Below are 18004 nucleotides of genomic sequence, written 5' to 3' on the forward strand. Positions count from 1 at the left end.
ATTGTTCCACCACCGCTGTAGTATCTTCAGCAAACTTCAGGATGTGATTGTAGCTATGCTTCACAACACGGTCATGATAAAGTAGTTTGAACAGCAGTTTGAACAGTTTGAAATTAAGACTTAAAGAATTTAAAGTGCAGGTGTGCAGGGATGGGGTGAGTGATCAGTCTACAGCAGTGCGTTCATTAGTTTGACTCCCTCACAAAAGAAGCTATTTCAGCTTGTTGGTGAAATGGATGCTCTGGTATCTTCTGGCAAACAGCAGGAGGGTGAAGAGTCCATGAGATGGGTGTGAGGGGTCGTCCACAGTGCTGACGGCCTTGTGGGTGCAGCATTTGTGGTAGGAAGTGTCAATGGTGGGTAAAGATACCCTGATGATCTTGTCAGCTGTCCTCAGAATCTACAGTAGGGCCTTTTGCGTACCCAGACAGGGCAGTTCCCACACCAGACACGAAACAGCTGGTCATAATAGTCTCCACTGTCCCCCTGTGGAAGGGAGTGAGAATGGAAGGGGGAGTTTTGTTCTTTTCATCCTCTGTATGGAGTGAAGATACTACTGGGCTTTCTTAGCTAGGCACGTGTTGTTAATGTTCAAAGTGAGGTCACTGGTGATGCAAAAACCACAATCTTCACCACTGAGCCATTGATGTGCAGTGGAGAGTGATCACCGCAAGTCATCCTGAAACCAAATCACAGAGGCAGACGGGCCTGTAGCAACATCTATGGAGGCAGGCGGACCTGCAGCGACATCCTCAGTGGCAGGAGGGCCTACAGTGACATCCTTGGGGACAGGAGGGCCTGCAGCAATGTCCTCAGTGGCAGGAGGGTTCCAGAGCCTACTCCTGTTTCACTCCTCCAGGTTTCTTCAGTGCTGGTTCACTTCTGTGTCTCCTCATCCTGATCCGGTGCCATCTTCCCCAGCTGCTGCTCGTCTGGTTGTGATTCATCATACAGATCTTGTGTCGGCTCCCCACCTTGATTCAGTGCTTGTTTCTCGAGTTGCTGCTTCTCCTTTGGGGATCCCCTGTGCAGCTCCTTTGCCAGCTTCCAGAGCTGCTGCTGCTCCAGTGGTGGCTTTCTGTCCTGTACCAGTGCTGGCTTTTAGGACTGCTCCTTCTGTGCTCACACCCAGAGCTGCTCCTTCTGTCTCAGGCCATTGGATGACTTCACAGCCAACTTCCCCGTGTCCCACTCAGGCAACACTCACTGCGGGTGCTGCACTGTCCCCTCTATTGACTTGGTCTGGGTCCACCCTCTGTCATGCATTTAAGGAGCCAAACCATAACTCTTAATAGCACTAAGCCATGTTTTCTGTTTGTTATTTTCCTGTTTTGACCCTCTCCTTGTCTTATGTCTCTGATGATGCCTGCCTGTGTTTTGACTCCTGCCTATTGTGACTAAGAGTGTTGGACTGCCCCAAGTAAAGTTGTCTTCCTCGTGCAACTGACCTAAATAACTCCCATTTCACACTTTTGTACCTATCCTAACCCCAACACTGTTAAGGAACAGGGTGGGGCCCAACAAGATCCCCTTTGAAAGTCAGTAACTATAGGCAAAGATGAATCATTAGGTTAATCAGCATATCAGACTCCAATCATAATGATCTCAGTTCTAAAAGTAAAATCCAGAAAGATATGTGCTACTGCTGCTGGGGTTCATCTCATACTTTCAGAGAAAATGACATCATTCACACTCAGGCATAGTGCCAGTCGCTGACACTCTCAGTAACCTCAGACATGCTACGAGACCCCCAGCAGCAGTAGCCAAGCTTGATTCTACAAACAGGCCACAGGAACATGCAGACAACAATTCACTTTTAAAATATACATATCAGTTGGTTTTGTGTTATTAATAACTACATAAATTGCAGTTACACAACAATGTGGAACAAGTGCAGAATATTTAATAAATACACCAGACAATAAATGAGCAGAACAAAAGGTAAACAAGGCAAATACATGTTTTGTAACTAGACAGGACTGGAGAACAATATACATGAATTGAAACGATCACTGAAAGATTAAGACTTAAAGAAGTTAAAGTGCAGGTGTGCAGTGATGATTAATTGTGATCAGTCTACAACAGTGTGTTAAGTAGACTGACTGCCTCAGAGAAGAAGCTGTTGCAGAGTTTATTGGTGGAGCTGATGCTCTGGTACCTTCTGCCAGACAGCAGGAGGGTGAAGAGTCCATGAGGGGGGGGTGGGAGGGGTTGTCCACAATGCTGGCAGTCTTGTGCATGCAGTGTTTGTGGTAGGAGGTGTTGATGGGTAAAGACACCCTGATGATCTTCTCAGCTGTCCTCACAATCTGCAGTGGGATTCTACGGCCTGAGACAGTGTAGGTACTATACCAGACCATGAAACAGCTGGTCATGATGCTCTCTACTGTCCCCCTATAGAAAGTAGTGAGTTTTGAAGGGAGAGGGGGGTTTGCTTTTTTCATCCTCTGCATTAAGTGAAGAGGCTACTGCATTTCTTCAGCTACTCAGGTGTTGTTAAGGGTCCAAGTGAGGTCATCAGTGATGTAAACTCCAAGGAACTTGGAGCTTTTGACTCCATTGATAGATCCATTGGTGTGCAGTGGAGAGTGATCACTGTGAGTCCTCCTGAAGTCAAGAATCGTTTATTTAATCTTATCAACATTAAAATATAGATTGTTGTCTCTGCATCAGTGTGTAAACTGCTCCACCTCCTCTCTGTATGCTCACTCAACATTTTTCTACCACCACTGTAGTATCATCAGCAAACTTGAGGATGTGGTTTCAACGGTGCTTCACAGCACAATCATTAGAAAGCAGTTTGAATAGGCCTGAACACGCAGTCCCTTTGCTTACTGGACTTTTCTCATGGCATTATTTCTGCTGACTGACAGAAAAGAGTGATTGTACAAGTGTGTGGAGGAACAAGCTAAGTGCTAACCACCCACTAATGTGCTTACTACGAGGTACAGTGATAAGCTCTAGCTAATGTGCTAACTAACATCCTAACACACTAACAACAAACTAACCACTAGTAACGTGCTAGCTAAGGTGCTAACATACGAACTGCAATTTGATATGTTTAAGTGTCAACATGCCTGTAATAGGATAGTAGCTCATTGTTGGCAAATTTGGTGGCCCTCTGGCTTCTTCCTCAGCTTTTTTTTGGTTGGCTTACTGGTGGTTCAACAGAGTGTTAGACAAAATATTATTTTATCGCTCAATTTTTACTCACAGTTCAATTTGTCTAATTTTTCCTCCCATTCTGTCTTCTGTTATCGGTAAATTAGTTTAGTAAATAACATCACTTTAGTCTGACTGATTTTCACTGAGAGTTAAACTTATACCAGTTCCATTGAAAAAAAAAAAAATACATTCTGTACTAACAAACTCTTATATTGTTAGTCAGTTAAAGAAAATTGAAATAATTACACTTAAAATAGCTCAGTTTCATTTTTCACTCGATCTCTCACCCATCCGAGGTTTTCATTTCACTTCATATAGAAATGGAATGTCCATTAAAACCAATATTGAAATGTGCAGCAGATCAGTCAGTTTGTTCTTCAGATGATCTGATGATGTTTGTTCTATCAGCTGGGTAACACTGTACTGAGATCAGCACTGATAAACACAGTTAAAAGACCCTGGGCTTTGAATTATCATTCAAATCAGCTCTAATGATGTTCAGCTTCTGTTCTGATTCACTAATACATCATTGTATCTGTTCCTCATCCTTTCCTTTTGACCATTTCCATGTCAAATCATGTATAATATTAATCTTTTAAAATGATTGGCTTATTGTTTAGTTATTGATTTTAAGAACAGTCATTCAGTTATGAACATTTAGAGCAATTATTTTCAATAACATCAATTATTTTAGCACTAAAACTAAAAATTGAAAAAGAATGGTAATACTAATAACTTTGCACACAGCAATTCTGGCACTAAAATAAATGTATTTTTTAATGTCCACAGTAATTTAAACAAATGATTTGTCTATACATTCAAATGACAGTCTTTTACTGTAAACTACTAATAGCAAATAACTTTATCCATAAAATACAAAGCAAAGCTCATATACTGCAAGGCTATCACTGTCACCCAGTGTTTTATGAAAATAATCAAAATATACAATCATATCAGCCCATCAGAAAAAAGAGCTACACTTTGTTCAAATTTTATTTTGTTTACTTGCAGTAAATTTAACACTATAAAAATATATAATATTTAGCCAGTAGGGAGAGCAGTAGAGCTAAGACTCAACCAGTAACTCCCCCTATGGTTCCTGAGATGCTGAATATTTTTGTTTCATTGGCTCACTTCCAAAACATCTGCAGGAATTTTTAACTTTAATATAAATAACATATGTGTGTATATATATATATATATATATATATATATATATATATATATATATATATATATATATATATATATATATATATATATGAAAGCCAAATGGGGTCTTGCCTTTTTGCAAATGATATTTTAATAAAATACTTGCTTGTTTCCATGAACTGAAGCTGATTTACCAATTGCGCCCAAATCACTGCTTGTTTTGTTGGTGTACAGCAGTTTCCTGAATCAGAAGCAGAGAAGATCAAACACCATTCAGTTTAGTTAAATCTGCACTCGTTTATAACTTTGATGAATAAGATTCACTGTTTTTTACAGCTTTTCTCTCCTAATCTGATGGTTCTCTTATTGTCTTAGAGCTCCATGTAGAAACTCCTGAAGAAGTGACAGAGGGAGAAACAGCAGATCTGACATGTAAAACCACCTGCAATCTGACTGACCCAACATTCATCTGGTACAAAAATGGACGTCCTTTAACCACAAAGACCATCAAGAACAACCAGCTCCACCTGCAGACAGTCAGCATTGAGGATGCAGGCAGTTATAGCTGTGCTGTAAGAGGATATCAACACCTCCACTCTACTGCTCACAACCTCAGAGTCAGATGTGAGTTTAACTGTTTATTTAATTGTTTATTTATTTATTTATACCTCAAAAGTATATCAAAATGAGAAAACTTACAAAGCAATATTCACAGAAATGTGATAAGCCTCAAGCACTAGAAAAACACTATTGTAATTTCTGTGATTTCTAAATAAAATACTAACATTAAAGAAATCAAATCATTTGTGTCTCTAGATCTTCCAAAGCGTGTCTCAGTGTCCATCAGTCCCTCTCGTCAAACTCTGACCTGCAGCAGTGATGCAAACCCACCTGTGAAGATCTACACCTGGTTTAAAGGATCAATATCAGTAGGAGAAGGAAAAACCTACAGCATTCCCAACATCAGATCTGAGGACAGTGGAGAATACACATGCCAGAGTCAGAATGATCATGGAGAGAGAAGATCCACTGCTGTGCAGATTAATGTTGCATGTGAGTTAATATTCTGGTATTAACTCCTTAAAACCCTCATTACTCAGGCTTATTCTTTAGTAAATACAGGGACTTCAATCCAATGTGGCTCAGCTATTTACGTTTTGAAGTGTGTAATGATAATTTGGGACCTGGCTTTTTAAGGGGTTAAACTTAAATTCAGCTGGAACTTAGTAAACATGAAAGTATTATAACTTTTACATTTTTCATCTGTTGTAGATTCTCCAAAGAGTGCAAACCCACTTGTGAAGATCTACACCTGGTTTAAAGAAGGTGGAACCTGACCTGTAGGATCTGGACACAGTTACAGCATCACCAGAATTACTGCTGACCACACTGGACTGTCCTACTGTGAAGCTCAGAATGAACATGCAGCTCTAATTACAACTGTGAAGGTCACTGTGAAGAATAGGTGGTGAATATTAAGAGAAATACATTCCTACATTTTCTTTAGTGTTGCATTATTGTTTACATTGATTTACATGTGGTTCAGTGGTTCTGTATGTAGTTGTTGGAGTCAGTCTCTGTGGAAATGCAGCTCTGCTCACTGTAGTTTTCTGGATGAGGTGAGATTCATATTATTTTTTTATTCTTTCCATTATTCTTTAGTTTACTTACTAATACTACGTATTCCATCACACACAGCCATGCATTATTACCCAAAAGGTATACTGTCTGAAAGACAAGCTCTATATGAAACTACAGTGATGATTTTTTTACTTAGTATGAGTAAAATAAGTAAAAAACATATTAATACAGATTTGTAAGTAAGTAAGTAAAGCTTATTTATATAGCGCTTTTTACAACAGGTGTTGTTACAAAGCAGCTTTACAAGGAAATGAGCATTACAAAAAGAAATCCGGGTCCAAGCCCCCATGAGCGTCGCCAGTGGCGACAGTGGCAAGGAAAAACTCCCTAAGAGAAACAGGAAGAAACCTTGAGAGGAACCAAGACTCAGAAGGGGAACCCATCCTCCTCTGGTCGACACCGGATAGTAAACATTGTTAGTATAAAGTATTATAGTACAAGAACAGGGAAAAAGGTGGAGCAAACAATTAATTTGAATAGTTTAGTTCATGCAGCAGCAGCGGCAGCAGCAGCATCAGTGGGGTCAAGTTGTGGGGGTGAGGTTTGCACGGCGAGCACTTGCACCCGATCAAGGCAGAAGAGGCAGCAGCATCAGCATCAGGATGGGCAGCTGTTCAACTCGGCAAAAGAAAAGAAAGAGGAAAAACACACAGAGTTAGTTCTGTAATGGGTGACCGATCACAAATTACAGTGTTAGCAGAGACTCTGGCAGGTATAGAACTAACAGGGAAAACTAATTACCAAAGGCTTGACTATACAAGTAAGTTTTTAGCCTAGACTTAAACACTGAGGCTGTGTCTGAGTCCCGAACATTAACAGGAAGATGATTCCAAAGCTGGGGGGCTTTGTATGAGAAAGCTCTCCCCCCTGGCGTAACTTTATTAATTCTGGGTACTAATAGTAAGCCAGTACCTTGTGAAGTAGGTGTGATGGTTCATAGTGAGAGAGAAGTTCACTCTGTTTAGAGCTTTATAAGTCAGTAAGAGAATTGTATAATCAATCCGAAATTTAACTGGTAACCAGTGTAAGGTTGATAAAACTGGGCTGATATGGTCGAACTTTCTGATTCTTGTAAGGACTCTGGCTGCAGCGTTCTGGACCAACTGAAGCTCGTTAAGGCTTTTGCTGGAACATCCAGCCTGCAGGGCATTACAGTAGTCTAGCCTTGAAGTAATAAATGCATGCACTAACTTTTCTGCATCCTGTAGAGAAAATGCATTTCTCAATTTAGCAATATTGCGGAGATGCAGGAAGGCTGTTCTAGTAAAATTAGTTATATGTGGAAAGATCAAGGAGGACTAACAAGGACACATGATCTTGGTCAGAAAATAATAATAGATCATTTACAATTTTTACTAGTGCTGTTTCTGTACTATGATGTGGCCTAAAACCAGATTGAAATTTTTCGTGTATTTGATTCCTATGCAAATAGGAGCTTAATTGTTTTGGATGTCTTCATTTCTCCTCCTCTGCTTCATTCTCTCTTTCCCTCACACAGGCTGTTCAGTCCGGTTCTCCTGATGACCCGTACGCAGCTCTGGACCCTCAGTCCAGTTCTTCTGATGACCCGTACGCAGCTCTGGACCCTCAGTCCAGTTCTCCTGATGACCCATACACAGCTCTGGACCCTCAGTCCAGTTCTCCTGATGACCCGTACACAGCTCTGGACCCTCAGTCCAGTTCTCCTGGGTCCGACACTCTAGCAGTGAGTTCTACACATTAAACTGTGATACTCAGTAACAGAGAAGGTGATCAACTCCATATACAGTGGATTCACTTTAGATCCCTTCATCATGATCCAGTGTGAGTGAACATGGTGGATTAGGACTAAGATTAAGGATGTTGTATTGAACTGTGTTTGTGGATGTTTGTTCTGAGGTTGTCTGTTTCTTTGTTGTTCATGTTTCTCTATGATATCTGTGAGCTCAGTGTTTCTGGAGCTCTGATTATTTGGAGATTAATTGGAATTTCTGTCATTTCTTTATTTAGAAAATGATCTCTTTATTTTATCTAAATTCCTAAGATGTAAAACTAATGAAGTTCTTTTTTTCCTCTGTATTTACTCATAGCTCCATGTAGAGACTGTAAAACTCTACAGAGAATTTCATTTTATTTTCATATAGTACTTTTTTTTTTTGCTTATAATGCCAAATTGTTATAATAAAGCCTGCTATTTTACTTAATTTCTGTAAATCCAAATATCTGCTAAAATGATTGAAAAGCTTTCCTTTCTTTTATAAATATAATCATATCTGTATGATTTAGTGCAGAGCATCTTTTCTCTATGAAGAGTATGAAATGCTAAGAGCTGAAATCATTCTGATATAAATGTTGTGTATCAGCTCTTATACTCAGTATGTTAAGATCAGTGTGAGGCTGTTAGTGATCTGCATTGTGTTCTCTCACCACATTCACATGCTGGGGGAGCTCAGCTCTGCTTCTCTGTATGTTTATAATTATACATTTCTGTTTAATAAAGTATATTAAAATATGCAGCCATGTAAAATGGTTTTATACATATTAAGCTCATTTTCTGCAGATGGATTTATTGTTCTATTAGGATCCTCATTAGTTTTTGCATTTACGTGACTTCTTCCCCACAGAGCCCATTAAAACATAGTCTTTTTTATAAGCAGATGCTACAATTTATATATAAATGTCACATGTTTTCTGTAAGTGTTTTTAAGTGTTTTACTTGAATTCTTCAGTTTTTTTACATCTCTATGTTCTCTTAACTCTAATAAAAATGTATAACTGCATGTGAACCTTAAAACAATTCAAGTCCCTAATTTTACACAGCGGATAAAACAGCACCCTCTTCATGTTAACTCACAAACTGCAGACAGACTGTCGAGAGAACAGTGATGACATCAAACCCTACTGTCTCTTAAAGTGACAGTACAGACACTAAACATACTCCTGAAAGGAGAAACTGCTAGAAACTGGTGAGCAGAATTATTCAGTAGTCCCTGCACTGCTGCACCAGGCATTTTTCTCCAATGCACACGGCATCATCTGTTCAGTCTGCTTGGAATGCTATTAGTCTTTCTAGCAGAATCGCAGAGTCTGGAATGCTGCAGTGGAGCGAGGTCTCCAAAAAACATGAAAATTCAGTTTGTTTTCCGGGGAAAAAACATTTGTCCGTAGTAAAGTGCAAAGTGGAATTCAAGGTTTTGAAACAAATGCTATTTTCTGTAAGCACCTTTATGGGATTTCTAATGTTACATTAACACTAGGCTAGCAGTTGTGTGCAGTGTGCTGTGTGCAGTCCATTTCCCAACTTTCACTCACTGGGTTGTTCAGACCTTAAAGTAGGACCATTCAGGACTGTTTGATAAAATCTCTCTCAGTTTGATAAGCAATATCAGTGAAAGTAAAGAGATGTTAAGAGAAGTTCTGGTGAAATTAATGTAGACAGTCACATGTTATTCATTTGCCAAACTTTAGATGTGCATATTGTGTGCCCACAAGATAACATTCACAGATTTAGAGAGCACTTGTGTCTTAAGGTTGCCTGAGGCTTTAATTCACCACTTACAAGTTTGGATTCACACTATTTTGAGGTTTGTTTTATAATAATGTTTGTTCATAAAGGAATATATATATATATATATATATATATATATATATATATATATATATATATATATATATATATATATATATGTATATATATATATATAAAGAGTTCATTTATTCTCATGTGCTGCTTTTCTATGATGTCTTAATAATACAAGAAAACACTAAACATGTTTTGCTAAGCAAATCTGAAGAAATTCAATGTTGACAAATGCTTTCCTTATATTGCAACCTTCACTTTACTTTAAAGAGTCAGTTTATCTCAATGCTCAGTTAAGGGTTGAGCAAAATATTATGATGTATAAAACACAAATAAAATTGCTCTGGAAATGCATACATCTTTAATTACTGCTTAACAATAAGTAGCCAGTTAATTACCCAGTTATTAGCTTGACAAATTCGTTTACATCTATTTTCTTGACGAGGTTTGATGAGATCATAACAATAGAAATTTAGAATGATGTGGACAGGATTATGATGGATTAAACACACATAAATGTGCAGTAGAAAATGTTTATTTTATTCTAGCTATAGTTTAATATCAGCAGAGCTGAACTCAGCACAGTGACCAGTTTAACATTGTTAGAAAAAACGTTTAGATTTTCAGTGAAATTTCAGTGAAAGCAGAACTTTGTTTTAGGTGCAGCTGCTGTCTGTAGTGAAGAGGATTAAAGCTTTACCATTTAATATTCATTTCTCACTTTTTGTAAACATTGTTTCATTAGATGGATTAGATATATTCTCATCTTAATTTGTTGAAATGCTGTGCTATTTAGAAATCTTTTTCTTGTGCTTTATTGACAACAGTTCTTTATGAAACATTGAAACCAATGGGTTACTAATTTGTGTAGTGAACAACAAAATGATCCCAACAGAGCTCTGAGTGTTGAGTGTAGTGATGAGCTTCATATGATATTTTTAAATATCAAATTTAAAATGTCAGAAAGTGTAAAAATAATGCTGAAGCTCATTGATCCTCTACAGAAGACTGTATCAGATGTTGAACAGTGGAACTGAACTCTGCAGGTTCTGCAGTGCTCTGGGTGAAGGTGCTGACTGCTGCATTAGTATTAGAGAGAGTGGAGAGTTAGAGTTCATTACCTGAGGGATCAGTGTTCTGAACACACAGCAACTTCTGAGCAATGACACAATCAACAATGAGGTTCATTAATTAGAACATGTACAGTTTTACATCCACCATGACCTGGATGGTAGATGTGTGAAGCAATGAAGATTTCTATGGATTTCTTCTTTACTTTTCTGTCACTACAAATCTCCACCTCTAGAGGACAGAAAGAAATTGAATATGAATTAAACACTACAAAAAATTGTTGATCTGTGTTCTGTTTTAGTAAATATCATTATTGATTTGTGTCAGCACTGGGCACAATATCAGAGAATGTTCCAGGATTTGTTAAAGGATGGCAGGAAGGCGGACCCAAGTGCAAAGATGAAAACCATGAGAAAGGGTGTTAAATAAATTTATTGAGGCAACGGAGTGTGAATTTGGCACGTTTGGTTTGAAGTGACCCAGAGCCAGGCTCAAACCACCAATGTACAGATCGGCAGCCCGTTGAGTTACCGCTATGCCACTGGGGAGCACAGGAAGCAATGGGTAAAAAAAAGCTAAAGGAACAGGAAATAAAAAGGTGGGAAAAACGGCAAACAAAGGAGACGCTGAAAACAGCTCAAACAAATGCTGAACTAGAAACTTGAAATAAAAGATAATGAGAAAACAAAAGACAATTCCGCTGTAATTATGAAGGGAAGACTTTCATTTGTTTCCTCTCAGTGGAGCAAACACCTTTTGTATGTCTTGGAACCGTTTGTAGCTCAAGCCTTCTTGTATTTATTTTATATATTTTTTTTTGAGTAGTTTCGGGGCAATTACTCTCTTTTTGTTTTTTTGATCACTCTTTTCTTTGCTTTTTTTGTTTACATACCCATCTGGGCTAAGTAGCATACCGGTCACCCCTCTACAAAGGTGTGAAAAAGGGCTGTTGTTTGCCACAGGCTTAAGTAGAGGAGTCCACAGGTGTGTCAGGTTGGGCCTAATCAGCCCGAGAGATTCTGGGAATTGGAGTTCCCTTAAGTTATGGCAGCTCGCCGCCGTCGCCCTCTGCTGGGAGCCGGTGGAGCAGGCTGGACACCTTGCCGTCATCGCCCTCTGCTGGTGGCTGGCAGTTCAGGCTGGGCACCTTGCAGCTGTCACCCTCTGCTGGCGGGTGGGGGTGCATGCTGGATCCCTACAGGATTAAATTTCATCTAAACTGCTAAATATCTTGGAAAAGAGTGACCTGGCACAACTTCACTGTCCAACAAGGAACTTGTTAAAAGCAAAAAATATAGAAAAGAGTGAAACCAGCAACACTTGATGACTGAAGATATTCCACACTTTATTTAAAACCAATGAATTTCAGCACAAAGGCCTTCATCAGGGTTGAAGAGAATAATGAGTGCATTGTTGTTTACATACATAAAGAACAGGAAGTACAATTTAAAAACAACAATACAATGGCTGAAACACCCTTCCTCCAATCAGGGCAAATGAAGTTACAGAGTCAACCAATAGGCAGGTTACACATCTGTAATGAACAACTTTCAACTCTTAACTAACTCCAACACTCAAGGAAAACTTTTAAGACTAACATCAATGTCTTTACAGAAATCTGAGAAAATTATACAAACTACAACTTTAAATTATCACATTCAGATTCATCAGTGCTTCAGTATAAGGTCTGAGTGGTTTTGAGGTTTAGACTTCGATAGACTGAATTTAATTGTTTAGCCTTTGGGTTTATGCTCTGGTTGACTGAACCTGATTGGTTGGGTTTGGGGTTTAGGCTCTGGTAGACTGAATCTGATTGGTTAGTGTTGGGTTCAAGCTCTGTTATATTGTATCTGATTGGTTGGTCTTGGGGTTTAGGCTTTGGTAGACTAAGTCTGATTGGTTGATGTTGTGGTTTAGGCTCTGGTAGGCTGATTCTAATTGGTTGGTTTTGGGGTTGAGGCTCTGGTAGACTGATTCTGATTGGTTGGTGTTGGGGTTTAGGCTCTGGTAGACTGAATCTGATTGGTTGGTCTTGGGGTTTAGGCTTTGGTAGACTAAGTCTGATTGGTTGGTGTTGTGGTTTAGGCTCTGGTAGGCTGATTCTGATCGGTTGGTGCTGGGATTTAGGCTCTGGTAGAGTGTTCTCATTGCCATAGAGTGTTGATTTCCAGGTGTATCGTTTTCACAATCAGGTACGTCCTATAAAAATAGCCGTAATGATAATAGAAGTACAATAGTTTCATATTTTCTAGGATACATTTTATATTTTCAATGTTCAGTGTTGACTTACCTTATCTCTTCTGGCATTTCTCTGAGTTGTAGCTGAGCTTTGAACATCTGGAGGGAAAACAAAAAAGCACAGTTATGTTGCTGATGTTGTCATTGTTGGTGGTGTTGTTCTGTTGATTTTTATGTGTGAGTAGTGGAGAGCCAAAGTTTTGTAGCATCGATGTAAAAAAAAGACATGAAAAACCATGTGTCTATGGGCAAATGCTCTTTTATTTTAAACAGGCACTTCAACAGACATCAAGAAATGCCCAGCCCAGTGTTACTGACTCACAGGGAAAACAGCGGGGACGGTCATCAACAGCCACTGATGATGAACACTAACACCACACTTATTAGCCCACAACAGAAAACAATAAATCACAATCAATATGTAAATACATTTCAATTAAATAAATAACAACAACAACCATAACAAGTGTTTCTTTTTATACCGGTAGTGAGGCGGCTCCTGAGAGCCAATTTGCATGGCCACACCCCCTAAGCTCCTCACGACAGTGTGGCCCATGTCAGACGCCACACAGCACCCCCCTCAAGGGTTAGCCCAAACAAAATCTCTCTAGCTCACACGCTACTCCTTCAGGGTCTACTCAGCACACTATCTACTTCTCCGCACATGGCTGAAGTGGTGCCAGAAGGCCATGGTCAACGCTACTAGGTTACTATTTTGCGTACAGAAAAATGCTCTTTTTTTATGAACAGACATTTCCACAGGCAGCAAGCACTACTAATGCCCAGCACTACTCACTCACAGGGAACATAGCGGGGAAGGTCACTAAGAGCCATAGAACACTGAAGGAACACTATAACCACACTAACTAGCCCGCAACAGAGCACAATAAAACACAACCAACACAAACACATTTAACTAATTAAACAACAAAAACAACCATGATAAGTACACCAGTAGTGTGATGGGGTGGCCTATGGATGACGCCATGATACACAATATTCACAATATTCTTTTTTGAGCATATCATGGATATAAACAATATTGAAAGAACATTGAACCCCTGCAGCTTTCATTACAAAGAGAGACAATGCATTTACTGTTGTACAGTATGTGAAATGGTGGACATTGTAATCAATATATAACAGTATTTCTTACAAGTGGCAGGTGAGAAACTTGCTAACGTACCTCTAGGCTTCCTCCTTTTACAGAGTAAGACTAAAACACCAAGAGCAATTCCTGAGATCAGCAGTGCAACACAGACATACAGAATGATGAAACCTGGAATCAGTGATTATACAGAATTTAAGCATTAGAGATCACAGGTATTTGGGATTTTGTGTTACTTCTGCATTCACATGATTTACTTCTGTCAGTAAATAAGGAAGTTTGGAAGAAACCCTGAATTGAAACGCATTCCCAGTCAACATGCCCATGTAGGTGCCAAATGGGTTAATAAATGCACTGATAATTGAGCTCTTTTTGGGCAACCCAGATTTATATATATGGGACCCTGTTTATGTTGGCCAATGTGGACAATAATGGGTCTAAAATAGGCTGCAGATGGGACCTTTTTGGGTAAGATGGGCTGTAAACCTGTGATTGCTCTGTTTGTATCAATAAAAAAAAAAAATGAAGTAAATTTGAACTTTAAAGAGCAATATGACATGATAAGATATCACATTCAATAAAGCAGGGTATCTGCAAGTATCAACACTTTTATATTTTAAGTTGAACCTTTCATGAACTTTAATTTGATGTCATATAAACATTTGATCATAGCACATATAATTATATAGCAGTGTTTAATACAGATACAACTTCATAAGCAGCCTTTGCTCCAGTAATGCTAATTTCCACTAATGGGAGCTGTAGTGTTATGTTAGCACTGTTTGCACCAAGCTAACAGTGGTTTACAGTCACTTATCCAGACTTTAATACTACTTAAGACAGTTCTAGCTTTAAATTTGGTGTTCACAGGTGATAAAACACATCTAAGTAACATGCAACACACACACACACACACACACACACACACACACACACACACACACAAAGACGCACACACAAATACACACACACACACACACACACATCACACAGACACACACACACACACACACACACACAAATACACACACACACACACACATCACACAGACACACAAACACACACACACACACACACACACACACACACACAAGTAGAAATCAATCTCAAAGTATGGGTAGAAAAAAGATGAGATTAGTAGAGGTTTATGGGATCTGAACCTACTTGTAGCTGGAGATACAGATGTACTGATGGAGAGTGATGGAGTGGAGTGGAAGAGAACACTGTCAGCAGAACTTCCTGTAGAACAGAAAACAGAGACACTCTAACCTTCAGTTATTTCATACATTAATCAGACTCTCCATCATTAATATCTCAACAAAGATAGAGTGATTTGGTGTGAAATGCTCTGTTTAAGAATAACTGACAGAGTCAGAACTGCTTACAGTGGTGGTGATAGGAACCAGATGTCTAAAGAGTTTAATGCTTCTAAATGTAATAAAAGTCATATGCAAAAGTTTTGGTACTCTGATCAAATAATGTGTTGTTGATTTTCTAAGTGAAAATCAGTTAAGACATCCTCTACACACATTTTAGCACACACTTTTTGAGTGATTTAACACATTGGAAAACATAAATAAAACAAAATGTACATAAAAATGGTGTAAAATTTCAGATTTACGGTGACACTTTATGTTGAGTGGTCCTTTTTAGATAAAATAAGAACTCAGCAGACTCTCAGTAACATCAACAACATATTTCATAATTCAGCTGTTTTTCACTTTGTTTGGAGTCCAAGTTTATATTTGTAGATGTTTAATCTGAGCGGAACTGAACAGGTAACAGCTTTACTACAGACCATCAACGTCTTCAACAAGCTGTTATAGACACACTGACACCATCCTGTACCTGGAGCTTCACTGGATTAAGGTTTGGTTATGGTTAGGGTTAGGATTAGGGCCAGTGTTAGGTTTTGAAATCTGAGTATGTAAGTTTCTCTATAATGATCCATTTCACATCCATGATGTAGTCATTTACACGATACGATACACGTTACTAATTTAACCTGTAATGAAGAATAGAACTGCATAGACCAGCACTAATTAATTAATGTGCCTAATGTTAAACATGGCATTGTTTGCAGTTTAAAATGTATACTCATTTATTTTAGTACATAATAAATAATAACTGATTAGTTTATTTATTTATTTATTTACTTTATAAATGTGTGAGAGCAGAACTCCAAGCTCATATCAGGTGCCTTGATTAAATCGTCCTTTTTAAAAAGATTATTATACTGAAACAATTAAGTGAGATGTAACGCAAACTGAGATTTTTCTATTAAGCTATTTTTTGAGGATGAGTAAATTTTGAGTTGTCATAGTGCAGACTTTATAATACATCAACAGGCATTACTGGTTTGATGGATGATCTGATGGATATGCAAATATAAAAACTCATACCTGTAGATGGAAAACTGGAGAGAGGTGTAGATTGTGTCTGCACTGATGTAGGAGAATATGTGGAGTCAGAGACAGCAGGAGGGGCATCTAAAGAAAAGAAATAGAGACAATATAAAATTAATTCAGCATATCTAACTGACCACACAGAAAATGTATCATATTTGTTTCTCTGTTTATTAAACATTGATATCAGTCTGAACTGTCTGTCACTCACCAGTTTAACCAGTAATAGCATCTCTGTGTAAAGATCAGCAAGTGGTTTAGTCCTCTGTATCCCACACCAGTATGTTCCGTCATCCTCTGTTCTCAGATCAGTGATGGTGATGGTGAAGACTCTGGCTGCTGTGTCATCATCTAGAGAGAATCTCTGATCTTCAGCAGATCCAGACTGAACAGGAATGTCTTTAGTTCCCCATACAGAACATTCTCCTCTGCAGAGATACTTTATGTTGGTTTCATATCCAGAATCATAGGAGCATTTAATCTGAACTGACTGTCCTCTGTGTCCAGCTACAGTAATTACAGCACTGATTCCAGCTGTAAAAGAGAACATGTTGTATGAGGGAGTAATAAACAAACTCTGAGGCTGAGACGTTACTCAGGACTGTTTAGTCTGAAAAGTCAGCTGTAGAACACGAGTGACTGAAACTCTACACAGAAACGTCTCACTAAGACAGTAACAGTGATAAATATGAGTGAGAGAAAGAGGAAATATTCTGTTCTTTATCAGTCACTGATCTAACACACTGTGTGTCTCTGAGTTTGTAAAGATCATCTTAAACTCAACACAGATGTGAGAGGAAAAACTCAGCAGGCGTCAGAATGAAGATGATGATCCAGATGATGGTCATGATTCGAAATATCTAACAGGTCAGTTTATACCTGACAAAGTGAGCAGTGTTCTTATACATGATGTTGAAGTTTATCATGGGAGCTTTAAGACTTCCTGAAGTGACAGAGGCCCAACTCTCTCTCTCTCTCTCTCTCCTCTCTCTCCTCTCTCTCATTTTCTCTCACTTGCAGTCCACCCCCTCTCTGGCCCGTCTTGGAAACCACAGAATTTAACAACATCTTGGTAACCAGTCACTTCCTCCTGAATGATTTTGTCATTGTGAGCAGAAAATGATCTGAGATCAGTTTTACTGTTTCTAATCTAACAGTTAAAGTCATTATGAATGTGTACAAAACTGATTCTGAATCAGGATATAAAGTCTTTTGCAGCAAAGCCTGACTGATAACACAGACACTCACAAACCTGCTGCTAGAAAAGAACACATTTGTGAACTCACTGATGCACAAAGATCAAACATCAAAGTGAATCTGGTAGAGATTAATCATATCTAATGGTGGGAATTTAATCTGCAGGGCAGGGAATAAGAAGAAAATATAAACATTAGCTCCTCCATCCTCAACTCTCATTCTGGCCTCTACTCCCCCAGCAAATCCTCCTCCTCCTTTTGAATGTTTATATGCAAGTCTTGCCAATTTGAGGTCCCAAATTAATTATCAGCTTTTCAGTGTGGTGGGATGTGAGGATTCGGTCGGTTGGTTGACTTTGTTTGTGTCACAGTTTAGTTTCAAGTTTATAGTATTTTTACTTTGTTTGAATATGTGTTCATGCATGTTTGTTTCCTGAACTGGGAGAGCTGCTCTAAAACTGACTCTCA

At 38.7% G+C, this 18004-nt stretch overlaps 1 protein-coding gene across 1 annotated transcript; it reads right to left on the reverse strand.

The window, feature by feature from the left end:
• Positions 1-11982: 11982 nt before the first annotated feature.
• On the reverse strand, positions 11983-17188 carry LOC118797724. Its single transcript, XM_036556990.1, has 6 exons — positions 17125-17188; positions 16617-16874; positions 16338-16424; positions 15100-15174; positions 12879-12925; positions 11983-12787 (listed from the first exon to the last, which is right to left on the reverse strand). Exons 1-6 carry the CDS (start codon positions 17186-17188, stop codon positions 12428-12430), a joined length of 891 nt encoding a protein of 296 aa, XP_036412883.1. The 3' UTR covers positions 11983-12427.
• Positions 17189-18004: the final 816 nt, after the last annotated feature.

The sequence above is a fragment of the Colossoma macropomum genome, unplaced genomic scaffold (assembly GCF_904425465.1).
Source record: "Colossoma macropomum unplaced genomic scaffold, Colossoma_macropomum, whole genome shotgun sequence".
Taxonomy (NCBI): Eukaryota; Metazoa; Chordata; class Actinopteri; order Characiformes; family Serrasalmidae; genus Colossoma; species Colossoma macropomum.